Genomic DNA, 18,235 nt, shown 5'->3' with positions numbered 1-18,235 from the left:
TCTGCTTTTCTACAGTCAGTTCTTAGTTCTGTTCTGAGATAAGGTACTCCTGAAATCCTTCGCTAATGCCATACGGTGAAACAAAGTCCAGAGAATACAATTATTATTATATAATATTTGTATGTATAATGTATAAATATTATGTAATAAATATTTAAATATGTAATATATAATTATTATATTATACCCCTTTTTGAAACTGTAATATCACTGCATTTTGCCATGAGAATGTTTAGGTGTTAATTAAGGCTGAATTGTAGCTTCTCTGTGCTTTGCTCTGTTGTGTGATGTAGATGGGCTCTGAAGATGCTAATATTCATCTTATTGTAGTGTTAATTTTTCTTTACCCTGCCCCTTTAGGCTTTACCGTTCTTCTTTTGTCTGTCTGTTCCTCTCTGGGCAGTCCAAAAAAAAAATGTATCAATAGTCTGTCAGCTGCTTTGGTTAACCCTCAAAATGGTAAAAATAGGAATGTTTGAGAGAAGTTCTTACAGAAGAGATTGGTGAAGTGCAAAGTTCTTGGACTTCACAAGGTGTTTAGGTAGCATGGATTTTTTAAAATGCTTAGACAGACTTCTGGGGAGGGCTGGAAGTCGTGTTTCCTAATGACAGTAGAAAGGAAGTTACAAATATCAGCATATCTTTGACACTCTTGAATGTGAAACATAAAGATACCAGAATATTTAAGAAGGGAATAGATTTTTGGATATGGTTATGTGAGATTCTAAGCCAAACTGAGAGTGGCTGCTGAGTACCTATGTCTCCTAGCTGTTTTTCTGTTGCTTTCTTTGCAGCTTATTTTGCTTCCTGAACCATCTTATAGCATGATCAGAAGAGTATCTGCTTGTGCAAGGGAGGTTTTGCTTATCTGTTGGACAGTGGCCTTGGATATTTGAATCTTGACAGCTTTTCAAATGACCGTATCTTTTGGTCATTTACTTTTCTTGTAAGCATTTATGGAGCAAATATGTTACTGGATCCTGCATATGAAAGACCTGAACTAAAAAATTCCAGTTAAGGATGGTGGCTTTAGTAGAATTGATTCCATAACTCCAGTAAGGATACTGACGAGTGTTTCTTGACCTACAAGACACTGCTACTGTATCTTGATTAGGACTTCTGTTTCAGCATGTGTGTGTTTCATGGTAGGCTGTTTCCAGTGTAGTTCTACTTTATAGGCTTAAATAACATAAAGTGTAATCGCTAGAATTCCAACAGCAATTATTGTATGTCAGAAGAGAAATAGGACACTGTAATCCACCTAACTGAACAATTTGGCTTACAACTGGTGTTTTTCTGAAAGAGATTTACTTTAAATCTACTCAGTTCTGCAATTGTATAATGAATTCCAGGAAATCTCATCGAAACTCAGCACCCAAACTTTACAGCTGCTACATTTGGCTTCCATCCTATTGAGCATCTTTCATTGACAAGATTAGTTTGTGTTCATTCTCTTAGGTTTTTGAAGCAACTGATTGCTTCAGTGAAAATATCCCTCAATTTGAGGTGTTACAGCACCTTGCGTTTCTGTGGCGCACAATAGGAATTCAAAGTGCAGAGTACGTGTACCTCATTTCTCACAATTTATTCTTTTTACAGCATAATGAATAGCTAGGCTATCTGAGAGAAATTGGTGCTCTATCCTTGGAAGAAACTATACAACATCATTGTTGAGTTATCTTTTTCACTTTGCTCCATCTTCCAGATCAATAGTCATGTATAGCTGTTTTGGGGGGACTCAGTGTTCCTATTTCTACAATATAGGCCTTCAGTGGCCTCCAACATAGAGAATGGATGTTCATTCTGTATTAGAGATGTCCTAGTGCACTAGGAGGGCTTCTGCTAGGCTTCTATCACTTTGCAGTCACATAGAACTATTTTCTTCCTATAAGAAAGAAGGTAGGCTTATTAGGGAGAAAACTTCTTCCTAACGTTTTAAATTTCCTTTCGGAGGAATGTGACCTTTAGACGTTGCTCACCTCAGGTCAGTTTGGCACCAGTACCTGCATTGCACTTCCTTGTTTTCTTACCATTACAAATGGGAAGGTTAAATGCCTTAACCTCTTCTTCTCCCTATCCCTTTTAAAAACTAATGCCTCAGTGGTGTTTGACTTGAGCGCTTGCATTATTGATGGAACAAGTATTCAAGTCACTTGCACTTGCTGGCTGGAAGGATTGAGAGACTTGACCTGTTACAACTGTCTCTCTGTGTTCTGTTCTCTCCACCTGCCTCCACTCTCTCATGAGCTAGTGTACCAATCCAAAATTTAGCCTGTAAGATGGCTTTTGAATTTCAGTGGTCAGAATATGAATCTACTTGTTTAAGCCATGCTGTTCTAGGGCTGAAGCTGTTTTATGTGCCTTGGATATTACAAACACTTGGCTTTTTTTATTAGGAGGACAAAACTTGTGATTCTTTGTGTCTAGCTGAGAAGTCAAAAGGTTAGTTTGTTCTGATACAGATTATCTCATTGGAGAACTACCCAGGACTTTTTAGAAATAGTAACATGAAACTACCTCTGATTCTAGGGCATTCTGCTACAGTTAAAATGACTGAGATCTTCTGCTTGGAGTTCTTTTAATGTACCTAGCATTGTACAGATAAGAAACTTTGTGCTGTCCTGCTGCCTTTGGGAACGTAGCCTTTTGACATTCACCCTGTATTCCAGCAGATGTTTTTGGATCCTTCCTCATGTAATCATCTGTAGGCAAGCACGTAAAGAAGAAAGAAGTGCACGTGTGAAACTTCTCTTAAAGACCTCTAGTCTGCAGGTGTATATTCCCAGTTTTTCCTACTCAAAGCTCTTTTAAGCCCCTTAAAAGAGGCTTCTCTTTTATGTGTTAGGATTCTGGGAGCCGAGGAGATTGTTCACTGTGCCTTTATGACAAAACAGGTATGCAATGGGAAGGGACAGAGTCTGGGGGTGCATCACAGATAAAGATTTTATGGCCGAGAGTGCTAGGAATAGGGATAGCCGCAATATGAAAGCGTATGGAAAATATTTTTGGGAATACTTGCAAGTAAGGAATCTTTTATCCCAGTGGGAGGGGAGGATAGCAAATACTAAAACAGTGTTAAATTCTAGTAAGGGGAGGGTAGTACTGATTTTGCCTAGACTCTTGTCCTTTTGGTGCCTCCAGTTGGAGGGTCAACCTCATTTTCACTTTCTTGTGTAATCATCATGATGTGTAATATAAAGTTTGTAAGGAGTGTTTACAGGACAGCGTATGGTAGGAGACATATGGTGCAACCACAGTTGCATTTGAATCCAGAAAGAAAGCCTCTATTTCCAGTGTTTTTGGAGGAAAGCAACTATACATATTTCTTGTGCATGGACCCACATGAATGCAGTTGTGCCTTAGAGGAGCATAGTGTAAAATATGATTGGTAAGACGACAATATGTCTTTAAAGGCTGTTCCGCTTGGTAAAAGGTTCGTGGTTTACAAGCATCATGACTAAGCTCTAGAGAAGTTGCTTCTTGTAGAGGACTAGGCGTTCCAGTCCAGGTGAGATGTTGGTAAGAGGCCTTCTGCTGGCTTTCTGCTGAAAGGCTTGTTTTCAGAAGAAATGACATGGAAAACTATGTTGTTAATGTAATGGTTAAGTATGCTATACAAAAGAATCCCATAGGGCTACTGTCTTTGGGAGCAGCCATCAGGTGCTGGTGGTTTGGTCAGATACCTCTTTTATTGCTCCCAGTTACCCATAGCTTTTAGCCTTTCTCTCTGAGATACTGTAGTTTGCATCAGTCAAATAAAATCTTAGTCAAGAAGTGCAGGCTGGCCTTGAGCACGAACATGAGAGCTTATTTCTACCCCAATGTCCTGTGGCTGCTCAACTCACAGTTATACAGCTATCTGCAGCAGTGTTGACACAGTATATGGCTTCATGAGCTAGGGCAGTGAGGGGTAGGAGTAGGCACCAAGTATTGGGGGGGGGGACGACAAAAACCTGTCATGCTTTAGACTTGCATTTCAAGAGTGTCAAGATGTCTATAATTTTGGATCATTTTCACTTTGTGGAAGTCATTACTGTTGGGCAGTAGAATGGCTGTGGTGGTTAATGTCAGCAGTATCCTGTTCAATTGACAGAGAGCCTAGATGTGCCTGCTGCAATGCAGTTGGCTTGTCACACGTGAGGTTTCCTATCTGTGATCCCTTCTGCTTTTGTAATATGACAATATCATGAATCAAGGTCAGATTTCTTGAACACCAAGAAGAGCTTTAAAATCACAGCCTTATTTATTACTTTACCAGCACTGAATTGGTTGGTTAACAGGAACGGTAAGGGATAATCAGTTTTCATATTACCCTCCATTACCCTCTTATCTGTGTTTGATACTGCTCCCACGTTGGTCCTCTTAGCCAGGTATTTATTGAATTTGGCAAACGTCTTCATGAATGTTGCTTTCTTGCACTAACGTTCTTCCTTTGCTACTAACCAATCCAACACCTGTAGTAGACCAGATATGTTTTTCTTAGTTTACAGTTTTCTTAGAGTTCTGGCAGTGAATGGGGAATTGCTCCTTCTGTACCATGGCTTCAATGATTACTCTTTTGTTTGTATGTCCAAGAAGCATAAAAACACCATTGCTTGTCTTTGTTAACCCTGAGCTGTTTACTGTATCTTGTTGACCGTGAGAACCATTTAAGGAGGTCTCAAGAAGCTGCATGCAGCTTCATGCTGTTGGAAAGCAGTTGCACTCAACTTCAGTGATTTGTCAGTAAATGTCTTGGTGCTTCTGGAGAATCTGCTACAAGCTTTGTGTTGGAAGGAGAAGGCCCACTTGCTTCTACTCTAACAGTGTAGTAGGCCTAGCATCCAACAGTGCACTGGAGAATGCATGCACTACCTTTTGTGGACCCTAACTCTCACGACCCGGGCAGTTACTTATTGATTATGTCTTGCCTGCTTTTGAGTTTAGTTGAACAAGCAAAATGATTTTACTTACAGGAACTTTCATACATTCAAGCAACTTTGCTTGGTGTTAAGGAATTTAGAGTTCAAACGTGCATGATTATGTTTAAACTCAAGTCCTCTTCAGTAACTGTTTTATGGAATGTAGTCACTCAACTAGCTTGATCCGTGATCTTTTTTCTGAAATATAAACACTTGCATATGGAAATGTTAAAGCACATTCTGATTGCATGCCAAATACTAAGTGGTACGTCCCTATGGACTGATGTCTTCTTCCCATCATATACACTGCAGCAATCTTTTGTTTCTTCTATTTATTGATGACTGTCATTTTTCTAGATAACTGACTTTAAATTATAAGATCAGACTCAAATTTCGATCCTCCAGTGCACTGTTCTGTGTATTTAATAGCCTTTTGGCAAGACGAGGAACGGGGTCAATAGCAGCGATCAGGATTAAGGAAGGCAACTTATGTTGTGAGCAGGTGAAAGATGATGAGAATTACTTAGAAATGTACACCTCACCTAAACTGACAGTGGGACTATACCTTCCTGAAATACAGAAGCAAGAAAATTACTATCTTATTAAACACCACCTTCAAGAGTAATGTCATTGTCAATAGCTAGGTATAGTCACCTTTTAAGTAACTGAAAATAGATTATTCTGATTTATATAGCACTGATTCATTCTGGACACGAAGCAATACTAAATTGGTCTTCTGCAGGACATTTAAACTCGTATCGTGAAAGGATAACAAAAAATATAGGTGATGCTTAAGACTGGAAAATTTTTCTCATCCATTTCCCATGTTTTAACACTTCCCCTCACCTCATATTTTTAGATGTGAAGACTGCATATATTGTATAAAGTAGAATGCTTTCTTATATGTTATCATGCACACCATTATGCCTTCTCATTATAATGGGATGCATAATAATACAAAATTTCTGAAATTTGTCCTTGCCTTTATATAAAGTGACATGATGAGAGCATTTATTCTAGGGTCCTAAATTGGCTCTCTTAATTACTTTAAGTAATTTTTATCTTTAATTTATCTGCAGATGGTAATAGTGGTTGGAGATGTCCAGCTTGTCAGAATGCTTCTATGCAAGTTCCTACAACTTATACTTGTTTCTGTGGTGAGTTTCTTGCTGCTTTTTGCAAACAACAATTCTGTCCTTTTGATTCTTTTTTTGAGTTCCAATATTGTTACATTTTTCCTACATCCCCAAAATTTATCCTTAGTTAAAACTTCATTGACATTAAAGGCTGTTGCACAGAGAGTCACTCCCATTTATATTGCTTAAAACATCAAAAAGTGAAATCATGAATCGTGAGTGCTTTCACAGCATTAAATAAAAAATACTCACCAGAATTTGGTTGCTAGCCTAAAACCTCTCCTTTTGTGGAAGGATTGAAATAATCTGTATCTGTTGTGCCTTCCTTTGTGGCAAGGTGCACTAAAATAATATACAATTCAAGCATACAACTGATATTATTGTAAGAAGGTAAGTGTGAATATATAAGCTTTTTGATTAATTTAGCATTTATGTCATTTATATTGATCAGGGATGGGTACAAAGTTAAATAAGAAAGAGTATTAAACCCACTCAGGCCCCACTCAGGCTTTTATATGGAGATAAGCATAGTAAAAGAGGGAGATTAGGTTGCTGCATGAACTAAGCCATAGTTTATCAAAAAAGAGGAGAAATGAATGATGTTACTTAAATGCATGTATGTGAATAAATTACAATTAATATTAGATTTTACACTTTAGAAATTTCTATTGATTTCACTTAGCTGGCACCTCTTTAAGCCTTTCTGTCACAGGAAATTTCACTCTGCTTCCTACAAAACAATATATTCTGAAAGTAAGCTAGGAACTGGGAATCAGTGAACTTCCCCTAAAGAAAGTAGGCCTTTGCCGTATTGGGTAACAATTTTTTCTAAAGTTCTCTTTATCTAACTAATGCAGTGAGTCAATGAAGAACAATGCAATGCAGGTAAGATATTCAGAGTTTATGTATGACAATAGTATGAGTTGTGTGAAATCATATATGAGTATATGGATAACAAATCTGGTAGAAAGAATATTTTGATTCCAAATGAAAATCATTCTTTTGAGATAGATTATCTATCTGCTAAGCAGATAGGAAAGACTTTCTGCCTAGACTTAGAGACTGTTTGCCAGTTTTGGGAGATCTACTGTAGGATCCACAAGATATCCACAGAGTCAGTACTAGCAGAGCACCATGATGGAACAGAAATTCTTAATCTTCTGTAGATAATCTTAGGTTAGCCGTAGGGCATTTGGACATTGCCAGTTGCTAATGCAAAGCTGTCTTGTATTTGTTGCCATATACTAAGTATCTGCTAAGTGGGGTCAAACCTCGCTTTTTTTCATCTTTGCATGGGGAAATTTCCGGCTTAATTTTTTTCTGAATTTTCAAGACTTCCTTGGGCATATGCTACTAGTTTAACTGCAGCTCAGGTGAATAAACGCTGTCTATGGTGTTTTCCAACTTTTCTTAGCTTACAAATTATAGAACAACTGAGAAATACTAAAAGTTAAAATGCTGTATCGTTACATACACGTTTTCTTGCTGTTCGTAAGGTTGGAACTCAAATTTGTAGCATTGGCTCGATTGCTTCATTGTTAATTTAATGCCCTTCTTGCAGAGAGCCAGATTAGGTTTGTTTGTGTAATAAACCATGGTAATTAACTGTCAGCCTGATGGTAATCTCATGCACAATGTGCTATGAGGCTTGCAAAAAATATGTGAGATTAATTAAAATATGGTTTCAGTGTTCTTCTGAAATACTCGCAGAATTGTGGTACTTCTTGTTTAGCTATATGGTATATATGAGACTAAGTTATTGGATTTATGACTTGTTCAGGACTTCCTGCTTGCATTTATCAAAATGTCAACAATTGATGTTTAGGTTTATATAGAGTCTGTTTCTTTTTAGAAAAGGGATTTTTATAATTTATACAATCTCTTCATTCTTCCCCCATCATCTTACGTGCTAGATCTTACTGGGGTTTTTACCTTTTTCTCTGTATTGAGGCAGCAAGAGAATTGCACCCTTTAATTTTATTACCAAATTATGAAGCAACTAAAGGAGAGTTTTCATTTTCTTATATTTTATCAGATAAATTTAATATCAAATACCAGCCACCAAAATGCCTCCTGAGAGCATAAAAGGAAAGAATCCTCTGGAGCTTGATATTCCAATTTTAATTTGCAGGACTAATGGGATATACTTTTGAAGATGTAAACTGATGGATATATGTCACCAATGAAAGATGAAAAAAACATTTTGTGTGACTTTGTTTATTTTTCAAAGCATACCCCTGTCAGTATTGAAAATGCAACTTTTCTGTATGATGTGATGTTTTTCTAAAATTCAATACCATACTTAAGTCAATAAATGTTGTTTTGCCTCGGACATATTTTAGGTAAGGTACACAATCCTGAATGGAATAGAAATGAAATTCCACATAGCTGTGGAGAACTTTGTGGAAAGAGGAGGCAGTGTTTGGACTGTCCACATCTTTGTAACATGTAAGTAAACATGTATCATGTAAATGTCTTGAAATGATCTAAAGAACATTTCAGAAAACTATATTTTGATGTTTTTTGACTATAGGATATGCTTATACACATATCTGGTTTATAGTTCTAAAACCTGGAAGAAATTCAGGCTTTCTGTTTACTTATATGTGTAACCTGAGTTCTTATCAGAGCATGGACAGGAAGTCAGCTAAAATAGTTGTAGCATCATTGCCATCATATCATCAGAACTGAGCCTAACTTGGTTTCGAGAACTTTTACTGAAGTCAAGAAGTAGAGCATACAGAAGTCATCTAAATGTATACCCAGTGCTCTGCCAGACATTCTGGCATTGTATTTTCCTGTAATAGCATATGGGTGTCTTAATTTAAAAGCAGTGATTCTGGGTTAGACGGAAAGGTTTATTTCTCCTGTCCTCTGCTGCTTTTTTTCCCCTTCTTTTGTTTGTTTGACTTTTTAGTTTTGCATATGGATATAAATTTATCTATTTTTGGTCAATTCCCAACTGTATTTCCTTAATTTGAATTTTTCTTAATGTAAATAACATTGTTAATCTCCTTTCCATGGTGTAGTTCTTATGCTTTTTCTTCTCCTCATTGTGTTATACTTGTTCAGCTTTAGCACCTATCTGGTTGTGGGAAGCATTTCGTTGTGCCACTGGTTTAGTTGGGTGCTTACGTAAGTGTGGCGCTAGCTTACTCGTTCTGGTGCAAATGAGTGAGGTTAATTTATGCTCTTTTAATAATTGATCTTTAACTAATATTCACTTGGCTGTATTGAAATGGGTTAGAGACCATTTATATAAGCAACTTTATTGGCAGATCTGAGGACAAGACAAGCAGCTGTTTGAAAGAGGAGTGCTTGCTCACTCGGTGAGCAAATGCTCGTGCTCTCACTAGCCTAAGCTATGATGTGCATAGCTCTTTACTGAGTTGTCTTTACACTTCTAGTGTAAATATATTTAAATTAATTTCACTCTGTAGGGTTCTATATTAAAGAAATGTCTACTTTTACCTTCAAGAAAATGTTCCCAATAATAAACCACACACCAAACTTAAACCTCTTTTAAGAGCTTAATTGTCCATTAAGACTCTGAAGTTCTCCCTGCCCACAGGAATTATGCCAGGCCTTCACGGCACTTGAGAGCTCTTGCAAAGGCAGTGAATGACACTCTCTCGAGTAGTTTAAACTTCAGTATCTGCTACTGCTTTAATAGATCTCTGGGGCTGTCGTCTTCTCCACAGCAGTTGCTGAAAGTCCCGTTGGGCAGTCTTACAATATCTAATATTTTCATTGCCAGGCAAATACCAGTTTAATTTTTCCAAAGTCCAGCTGTATCTACCATCACAACAACTTTTCTTGTATGCCAGCTCTCTGTAGCAGCAGCAATGGCTTGTGAAAGAAATCATCTATGCTAATGACAGATACTGAGCTTCAGTGAAAAATAAAACTATGTATGTAATGAACAGAAATTAATACTGACGTCTTTAACTTCTGCCCTTTTTTGTATATAATTTGTAATACTGTAAAGTCTCTTTTTTGGCCTAGTGCCTTAAAACAGACAAACTGTGAGGTACCACCTATCTTTACTATCTAAGGAGAATTTTCTGCAATTTCTTTGTGTGTATTTTTGTGTGTCTAAAAGGGCTAAAAGAAATTTAAATTTCTATCTAAATCCTGAAACTGTAGCCATACCGTAACTTCTGCATGTCATTTCAAAGCTTTTTACTAAATAATAAGCATGTGAGCGCAGGTATCTGGAGGGATACATAAAGGATACTCATTTTTAAAATTGCAAGTTTGGTATCAAAGGCCTGGTTTTGGCATTTGGCAGAATTTTTTTGTTCGTTATAATGACACAAGTTTATTTACAATTCTCAAAGTCGTGTTATCAAAACTTGGAGATGTCTGCAACTTAATTGTGTGATACTTTACTAACAGTGTATTGGAAGAAAATTTACTATAAAATTGCAATGTCTTATTATAGGTATGTAAGTTTTAAAAGTTTCTATTAAGTTTTGTACGGTATCAACAGAAAGTATGTCATGACTGTACTCACATAGGCAAGTTCTGAAATGATAACGTTAACATTGTTTGAATATGGCAATCTTGAGGAAAATAGTATACCAGGTAGAAAACTTAGTGTGACAAGATTTCGAAAGGTTTCGAAAGATTTCTCCCTTTCCATCTCCAAGTTGTGTCCTAGATCGTAGCTAGTATTTTGAGTTGATGCTTTTAGTCTGATTCTTTGGTTTATGATCTGGTCTCAGGCCTTTAGGTCCTACATAGATCTTTGGGAACTGAAGTCAGGACAGTAAAATCTGTAGCACTTTGGAACTAGGCCCTTCGTATGGGAGTGGCTTTTGTTGCAAAGGGCATCAGTTAGTTCTCACTGAGGGTGAAGTACCATGACGCAGTTTTAACTCACTTAATGCCTTAGTCTTTTGCTGTTTCCCTTGTTTCATGTTTCCACATCCTCCATCCAGTTGTGCTATCTTCTCCCTTTCCTCTTGCCTGCTCTGGTGCCCGTTTAGTCCTTCAGGAAGCCAGAAGCGTTAGTCAACTAACCCATCAAAGAGGGACTTTTTTTTAATTTTTTTTTTTTTAAACTGAGTTAGCATTTTGAACTGGTTCCTCTTGCAATGGCTCAGCTTTACTGCTAGAGCTGGCAGAAGCTGGATGGCAGATTAGGCCTTATGGTTAAAAGGGAAAAGTGAAGGAAGAAGGGAGCAGGAGCCCTGGTGACTGCTAACATGACTCACTTATGTCACGTGCCCCTAACAAGTGCAGTACTTTGTCCCTGTGTAGTGACTGGACAAATTACTTGTAATTGAATAGTCTGTGTTTGTGGGGGTTTTGGTGAGGTGTTTTTAGCCTAGGACGTCTGGGCTGGCCAGTCTTGTTCAATGATCCCCGTTTACTCCATGTGAGAGCTGCTGTACTTGCAAAGGAAGGGAACTGGGAGCTGGCAATGGAAGAGTACAAACAAGTTGGTAGAATATGATTTCTAACAAACCTGGGCCTGTCAATCCCGAACAGACATCCTACTGAAAGATGCAGAAAGGGACTGTCTAGGATTTCCTCCAGTAGGATGTGAGATCTGATATTCAGCTAGTGGGCTAGCATTGACAACACTCAGAGGAAATTGCAGTGATGGTGAGGAAGAACAACTGAGGCAGCCTTGATGCAGTTCTCACGTTACGTAACCGAGCATTACCTTCTGTGAAGGGGAGCAGCAGCGGTATTATCCAGAACCTTAAGGCATCTGTATCTCTTACTGAGTTAAAAGGTAAAGCCACCAAATCGAAAGGAGAAATTTCATAGAGAAGTTTGTCTCTAACCTCTTAAAGCAATTGGTTGTGGAAGAAAGAAAATGCATTAACGGTTTGGACAGGTGATATTTGTTTTGAGTGCTATCACAGAATCACAGAATCGTTTAGGTTGGAAGGGACCTCTGGAGATCATCTAGTCCAACCTCCCTGTTCAAGCAGGGTCACCTAGAGCATATTGCCCAGGATCACATCCAGACGGCTTTTGAATATCTCCAGCGAAGGAGACTCCACCACCTCTCTATCACTGACCAGCAGGCTGGAGTTGATGCATGCCTGCTGCTGGAATGCATTCGTAGCAATGTTACTGTTGATTTGACAGCAACAGGAATACTGAAAGAGTTTTTCTTAAACTTCATTGTCTTAAAAGACTTGTAAGACCAATGCAACTGTAATCATCTCTAATTTTTTTCTTGTGTTAATATTTTAATATCCTTAAAGATTAAAGGTTGCATGTATAGTGTTCTGATACTTTACTGTTGCATTAAAAACCGTTATACTTTTGTTTCCCTGTGAGTGCAGTAAATTTAGAGGGAAACATTGATTATATTTATCTTTTAAACTTATTTTTAAGCCTATGCCATCCAGGACCTTGCCCTTCATGCCCAGCCTTTGTCACAAAAACATGTGAATGTGGACGAACAAGGTGAGACTACTTCTATTGTATTTTAAAAATGGTGGGGGGGTTTTCTGAGCTTTAACGTTTGGCTACAATCAATTGGAGAAATTTATTTAAAAAGGAAGAAGGCAATTATTTTGCAATCACATTCTGATGTTTATTTTCTGTTGTGGAAGACCTAGGTAAAGCAGAAGCAAAAATTTCGTTTTTTCTGTTCGAATGGAATCTACTGCTGAGTTACTCAATTACAGGAGTAGTAATTTAATTTCTGAAATAACATATACAGTTGTGGGAAGCTGTACCACTAACAACAGGGGAGGTCTGTAGCATACTCCAGATTTGAAGATCTTTTCTTTGCATATTTGATGTATGTAATATCATTGTTAACAGCAAGACTGTCCTGCCCCTACTTTCTGCCATGCTTTCTATTCAGTTGTTCTGAGACTATTCAGAGTCCCTTTTCTAGCTATCCAGAACTGATCCTATGTAATTAGATGTTTGATCTGTGCTCGTTTCCTGAACTAAAACAAACAAAACTTATTTCAGTGTTAGCATTCTTATTCTAGGAAAAATGATTGTAGGCTTTTGCAAATATTTCTGAAAACTTGAATATAACATTAGGTGATCTGACTTTTTTTTTAAAGATGTGATACTGTAGCAGATGGCAGCTGTTTCTGAAGTAGCATTTGCAGCTGAAAGCACGTTATCTTCAACAAAAAACTCGATTGATTGTAAATTACTGAATTTTATTTTACATGATTAAAAAAATGGAAGAGACCTTATTTAGCTATTCCTTGTTATTTAAAATTTTAGTAGATACAACTGAACTTGATTTCCCCCCGCCCCGCCAATGCCAGCCAGATTGCTGTCTTCTGTAATACTGCCTTAGCATTTAAAACTTGCTTCTGAATTTCTTTTTTTTCATTGTGTACTGTATCACCATCCAGGATGTGTGGTATGGCACCTCTGACTTTAAGCTGTTTTAAAGTTGCTATTTCTTATGTATGTTTTAGAGTCGTTGTGTGAGGTCTGTTTGTTAGCTAGCCAAAAGAATAAGCATTTAACGTTTTATTCTGCATGTCTTATCTCAAACATGCAAAATAAAAGAACAAACTTGTTTTTGAATTTCAGCTCTGTTTATTTTATTTTGACATGTGGAGTATGAAGTCACTAGTGATATCCAGAGCAGCAACCATTTGATCTTTTTGGTATTATGCCTTTCTTTTTTTCTTCCAAAAAAAAAAAAGTTACATTTGCTTTTTCTTTTAAACATATTTGATTAATCTAAGAGGAACTTGTGGCCAGTGTTGATGCTACTATAAGCTGTAGGGAAGAATGTCCTGATGATTCTACAGTAAGCAACAGTGGCGTAACAAGCATAAACTGTGCATTGAACAAGCATAAACTGTGCATTGAGTACAAGCTGGTGAAGAGGGAAAGTGGGTGAAGATTTCTGAACAACTCTTCTCTTAATAACTAAATGTGCTGAGCATTTTAAGATGGCTAATGAACTATAGTGTATTTTCTCTACAGTCACTCAGTTCGTTGTGGCCAGTCAACAGCAATTCGTTGTTCTAATGTCTGTGGAAATACTTTAAATTGCGGTAAGCACAGCTGTACCCAAGTGTGCCATGCAGGAAAATGCTCACCTTGCCAACTAACAGTACAGCAAGGTAAGTATCAGAATACTTTAATGCATGTTCACCTTTTACTAGCAAAAAAAAGGAGGAAAAAAAAAAACAACCAAAAAAAGAACAATGCCATGAGGCAACTGCTTTCTCTTTACTTAACAGAAAAAAAAATCAATTTCTAGAATCTTTAAATAAATAGGGAAATGTGTCCGCACCACTACATATTTTAAAATGAATGTAAACAGAAGAGTCCTGTCAGGATAGTTAGGATGCTGGAGCGCATGCCCTGTGAAGTGAGGCTGGTGGAACTGGACTTGACTAGCTTAAGGGAGGGGACCTCTTCTCAGGCCCTCCTAACAGGATACAATCAAGACGACAGAGCCAGGCTGTGCATGGTGGGAGGATGAGAGACAACGAGCATAAGCTGAAATGACAGGTTCCAACCAGCTATAAGGAGTATAAGGAAAAACTTTTTCCACCATGAGGACAGTCAAGCAGCGGACCAGGTTGCCCAGAGAGTTGGGCAGCCTCCATTTTTGGGTGCTTTCAAGACCCAACTGGATAAAGCCCTGAATAACCTGGTCTGATCTCATAGCTGAGACTGTTTTGAGCAAGAGTTTGGGCTAGATGATCTCCTGAGGTCCTTTCCAACCTGAATTATCCTGTGATCCTACTTAATCTTTCAATATAATTCCAAGACGTGATTAGTAGAAAAATATAGAGCTGCATGAAAACACATTTCAGCAAACTACTTTTTATTTCTGTTAAAGATACTCTAAACTTGATCTTGAATGGGAATGAAGATATCTAAGTATGTGAGCCAGTATACTAACATATTTTTATTGAACAGTTTATAAAGCAAATTGCGAGCATATTTTCTTGACTTTTAAGGTAATACTTAGCTTTAGTTACATATGCTGCTTCACCAAGTAAGCTTTTTGTGCAGGAAGTACTTTCCCTTTTTTTATGTCCTTGTCAATACAACTGAAATAGGAATTACAGCTTCTGTAGAACTGGAAAGTATGGACAGCTGAATTACACCTAAAGAAAAGCAACTTCATTATCCTTTTAAAAGCTGACTGATAACAATTTCTCATGTTTTAGCTTTATGTATTTACTATACTGCTGCATATGTTTTTCACTGTGTTTTTGTGTTTTTTTTCTGTGGAATGTTGCTTTTTGTTTAGTGTGTTACTGTGGGAGCAACTTTAAAGATGTATTGTGTGGGACAAAGGAAGAATTCTCTGATGGATTTGGGAATTTCTCATGTCAGAAGATATGTGGCAAGTAAGGTCACTAATATAAGCTTTTGAAAAGAAAATGTCATTTTAATCATACTCGGTGATTGTGATATTCTTTTTTCTTGTTTTTCCTTCTCCCCGCTCCCAGAAAATTAAATTGTGGGAGACACAACTGTACACAAGTATGCCATCCTCAGCCTTGTCAGCTCTGTCCACGACTTCCACAAGTAGTATATCGCTGTCCATGTGGCCAGACTCCTCTCAGCAAGTTACTGGAACTGGGGTGTATTGAACGTAAATTATGCACAGATCCTATCCCATCATGCGGAAAAACATGCGGCAAACCTCTTTCATGTGGTAGCTATGGTAATTAGAACTTTCTTCACTGAAGTATTTAAAATATCTCATTTTTAAAAAGATAGCTGATCCTTACAGTTTGATTTCAAAGATAAATATTTGCTTAGTGATTTTGAACGTTAACTGAATTGAATGAGTTGCAGAGCCTGCAACCTGGCTGTGTTTTATCGCAGTGATACGTTAGAACTAGGAAATTTATCTGTCTAGAAAAAAACAGCACTAGCTAGCCTTTTAAATTTTGTTTGCATGGACTTCTATATCGGGAGAGCTGTAGGAATTTCTAGAGTAGTATCTACTGAAATCTTTTAAAAACCCACTTAGGTCTTTGTCTTTCATGTGAAGTTTGGTAGAGTAGAGATAAATGGCCTGGCTCATTCAGATGCCTCTAGTAAATAGTTATTTTCTACTGCTATAGGAGAGCCAAGAGGGGAAAGTGATGCTGGAAGCTCAAGGGAAGGGTGTTATGTTCCAAAATGAATTGACACCTGAATGAGTATGTTACGTAACTGAAGTTCATGTGCCTGTGGGATTGTGTGAAGCTCTACTCAGCCTTATTAAAGGACCACAAGTAGAAAGGGAACGAGTGATTTAAGTTTTAGTGGAATTTCAGTTAATCTGGTAAATGAAATGTGAGAGTATGCGTAGCAAGTCCTTTGTCTGGGCTAAAAAGGGAGAAAAATTCATATACTTGTAAAATCCAGAGACTTGCGTGAGATTGTATCACACAAAATCAGATTTTTTTCATACATTTATGTTTTAAAAAAAAAAAAAATTGAAAGTATACATTTTCAATGTTAATTATAGGTTTGAAACTTGAGTCTATATATTCAGGATTTTAAAATTGAAAATAATTGCAAATGTTGGGCCTGTAGCATTAAAGTATCTTATGCATATTTCATATTATTCATTTGGAAACCCAAGTTCACATATGCATTGTGTCTGTGGCCAGTGATGCTCCTAATAAATATCAAGTTCCAGACTGTGAAATTTAATTTTTAAATTAATTTGTATTAATATTATTTTTATATTTTTCTTTTGAAAGAGTTTATTCATACATGTGAAAGCCTTTGCCATGAAGGAGATTGTAGACCGTGTTCTCGCACATCAAATATTTATTGTCGGTGCGGCTTCAAAAAAAAGGTGAGTGTATGAAGCTGGATTGTGGAAACGAGTTATCTTTGTTTTTTTAAAACTGTGGAGAGAAAGGAGCTGACGTGTTTGGGGAAAAGAAAGCCAAGAAGTGCAAGAGGTGCTGTGCTGCTCCTTAGTAGCAAGAATCACTGTTGTGTAAGAACTGATAGAAATTAACTGGATTATACTGTGGAGTGCTAACATAGGGCCGCTCACCCTGGAGACTATTTCTTGAGGTAGTTTTGCAGCATGTATGTACGGTTCTGTTTGTGTAAGCTGATTGCAAAGTCCTGTGTTATCCTGCTGTATTTGTATAGTACAAAGCATGATGATTTTACCAAGAGCTACGTAAACTAAGAGAAAAGTTGGCTGAGTTAAGCAGGGGATGTAAAACTGCAAGTTTCTGTTGATGTTGAAACTTTGAAGAAAAAGTATAATGTTAAAAGAATCAAGATTGAAATGGTGAATTAAAATGTGTGGAAAAACTAAGGATTTTCCCTGGCTTTTGTTCCTCTTATATACAAAAGAGCCATGAAGGTTAAAACTGAGTGCTGCTTTTTTCTGTATCACAACTGACTAGATGTTTTCCAGATAAGTAAGTTTCAATTATTAAATTTGTTTTGATGTAATCACTTCCTGTTTGTTTCCTAGGAAGTCCCATGTGCGCTCCTCAGAAATAAAGGTATATTGTTATAATATGTTACATATCTATTATGAAATCATTTTTAAAGTTTGTATAAAAAAAAAAAATACAGAGTTCATACTAATTTTGGTTTTGATTGAAAAAGCTGGCAAACATTGTGATCAATACTACCACTTTTATCCATATTTTTGTGCCAAGTTGGTTGTTTCTTGAGATGCTGCTAGTTTTTAAACTGTTTGAAATAAACCTCTTTCACCTCTATCTATCTTTTATGTAAGAAAAGAATTCTTCAGCACTTAATTTTGAAGGTTCCAGTCCGTCTATTTGAATTTGAGCAGTTTCTAATGCCACCTGCCGTATTCAACAAGTTGCCCCTCCACACACACACACGCCCTTTTTCTTTCTATGTTTGGGTACTCTCTCACAGCTCACATACAAAGTAGTGATGTTGCTCTGCTCTTGACCAAGTTCCTGTGGAAATGCGAGCTTTGATTCTGCTTAGCAGTTGCTGTAATGCTGCTAGTCTTTGTATCTCAGCTCAGCAGAGAGCTTCCAATAGACAACACGTTCACTTTTTTAAAAAACTTAGAACGTCCTGAAGTCTGTTCTGAAAACTTTGTGGCCAACACTTTCAGCAAAATCGGTAAATGATCCATGGATTTTGTCTCTATATCAGAGTAAAGGATCTGGTTGCAAGATTGTTGTCAGTCTCGCTTCTGTGGAGTAAGCCTCTTCAAGAGGGGCCTTTCAGCTTGGATTAGGGTAGCATTTCACACCAAGGGAATCACTA

General features: G+C 37.3%; 1 protein-coding gene across 5 annotated transcripts in view; it reads left to right on the top strand.

The window, feature by feature from the left end:
* The window catches only part of NFX1 (nuclear transcription factor, X-box binding 1), an 89,873-nt gene that overhangs the window by 35,155 nt on the left and 36,483 nt on the right, over positions 1-18,235 (top strand). For all 5 annotated transcript variants that reach the window (XR_011138953.1, XR_011138952.1, XM_068931346.1 and 2 more), the window contains 8 exons: positions 5,981-6,058; positions 8,380-8,485; positions 12,398-12,469; positions 13,976-14,115; positions 15,261-15,360; positions 15,463-15,680; positions 16,714-16,811; positions 17,454-17,484. Coding sequence is in view for 3 of the 5 variants with exons in the window: in XM_068931346.1 (XP_068787447.1) it covers positions 5,981-6,058; positions 8,380-8,485; positions 12,398-12,469; positions 13,976-14,115; positions 15,261-15,360; positions 15,463-15,680; positions 16,714-16,811; positions 17,454-17,484 (843 nt within the window). In the remaining 2 variants the exon portion in view is untranslated. The remainder of the gene's footprint in view (positions 1-5,980; positions 6,059-8,379; positions 8,486-12,397; positions 12,470-13,975; positions 14,116-15,260; positions 15,361-15,462; positions 15,681-16,713; positions 16,812-17,453; positions 17,485-18,235) is intronic.

This window comes from Struthio camelus, chromosome 2 (genome assembly GCF_040807025.1).
Source record: "Struthio camelus isolate bStrCam1 chromosome 2, bStrCam1.hap1, whole genome shotgun sequence".
NCBI lineage: Eukaryota > Metazoa > Chordata > Aves > Struthioniformes > Struthionidae > Struthio > Struthio camelus.
The sequence above is the reverse complement of the archived record's forward strand: the minus strand, read 5'-3'. Positions and strand labels throughout refer to the sequence as shown.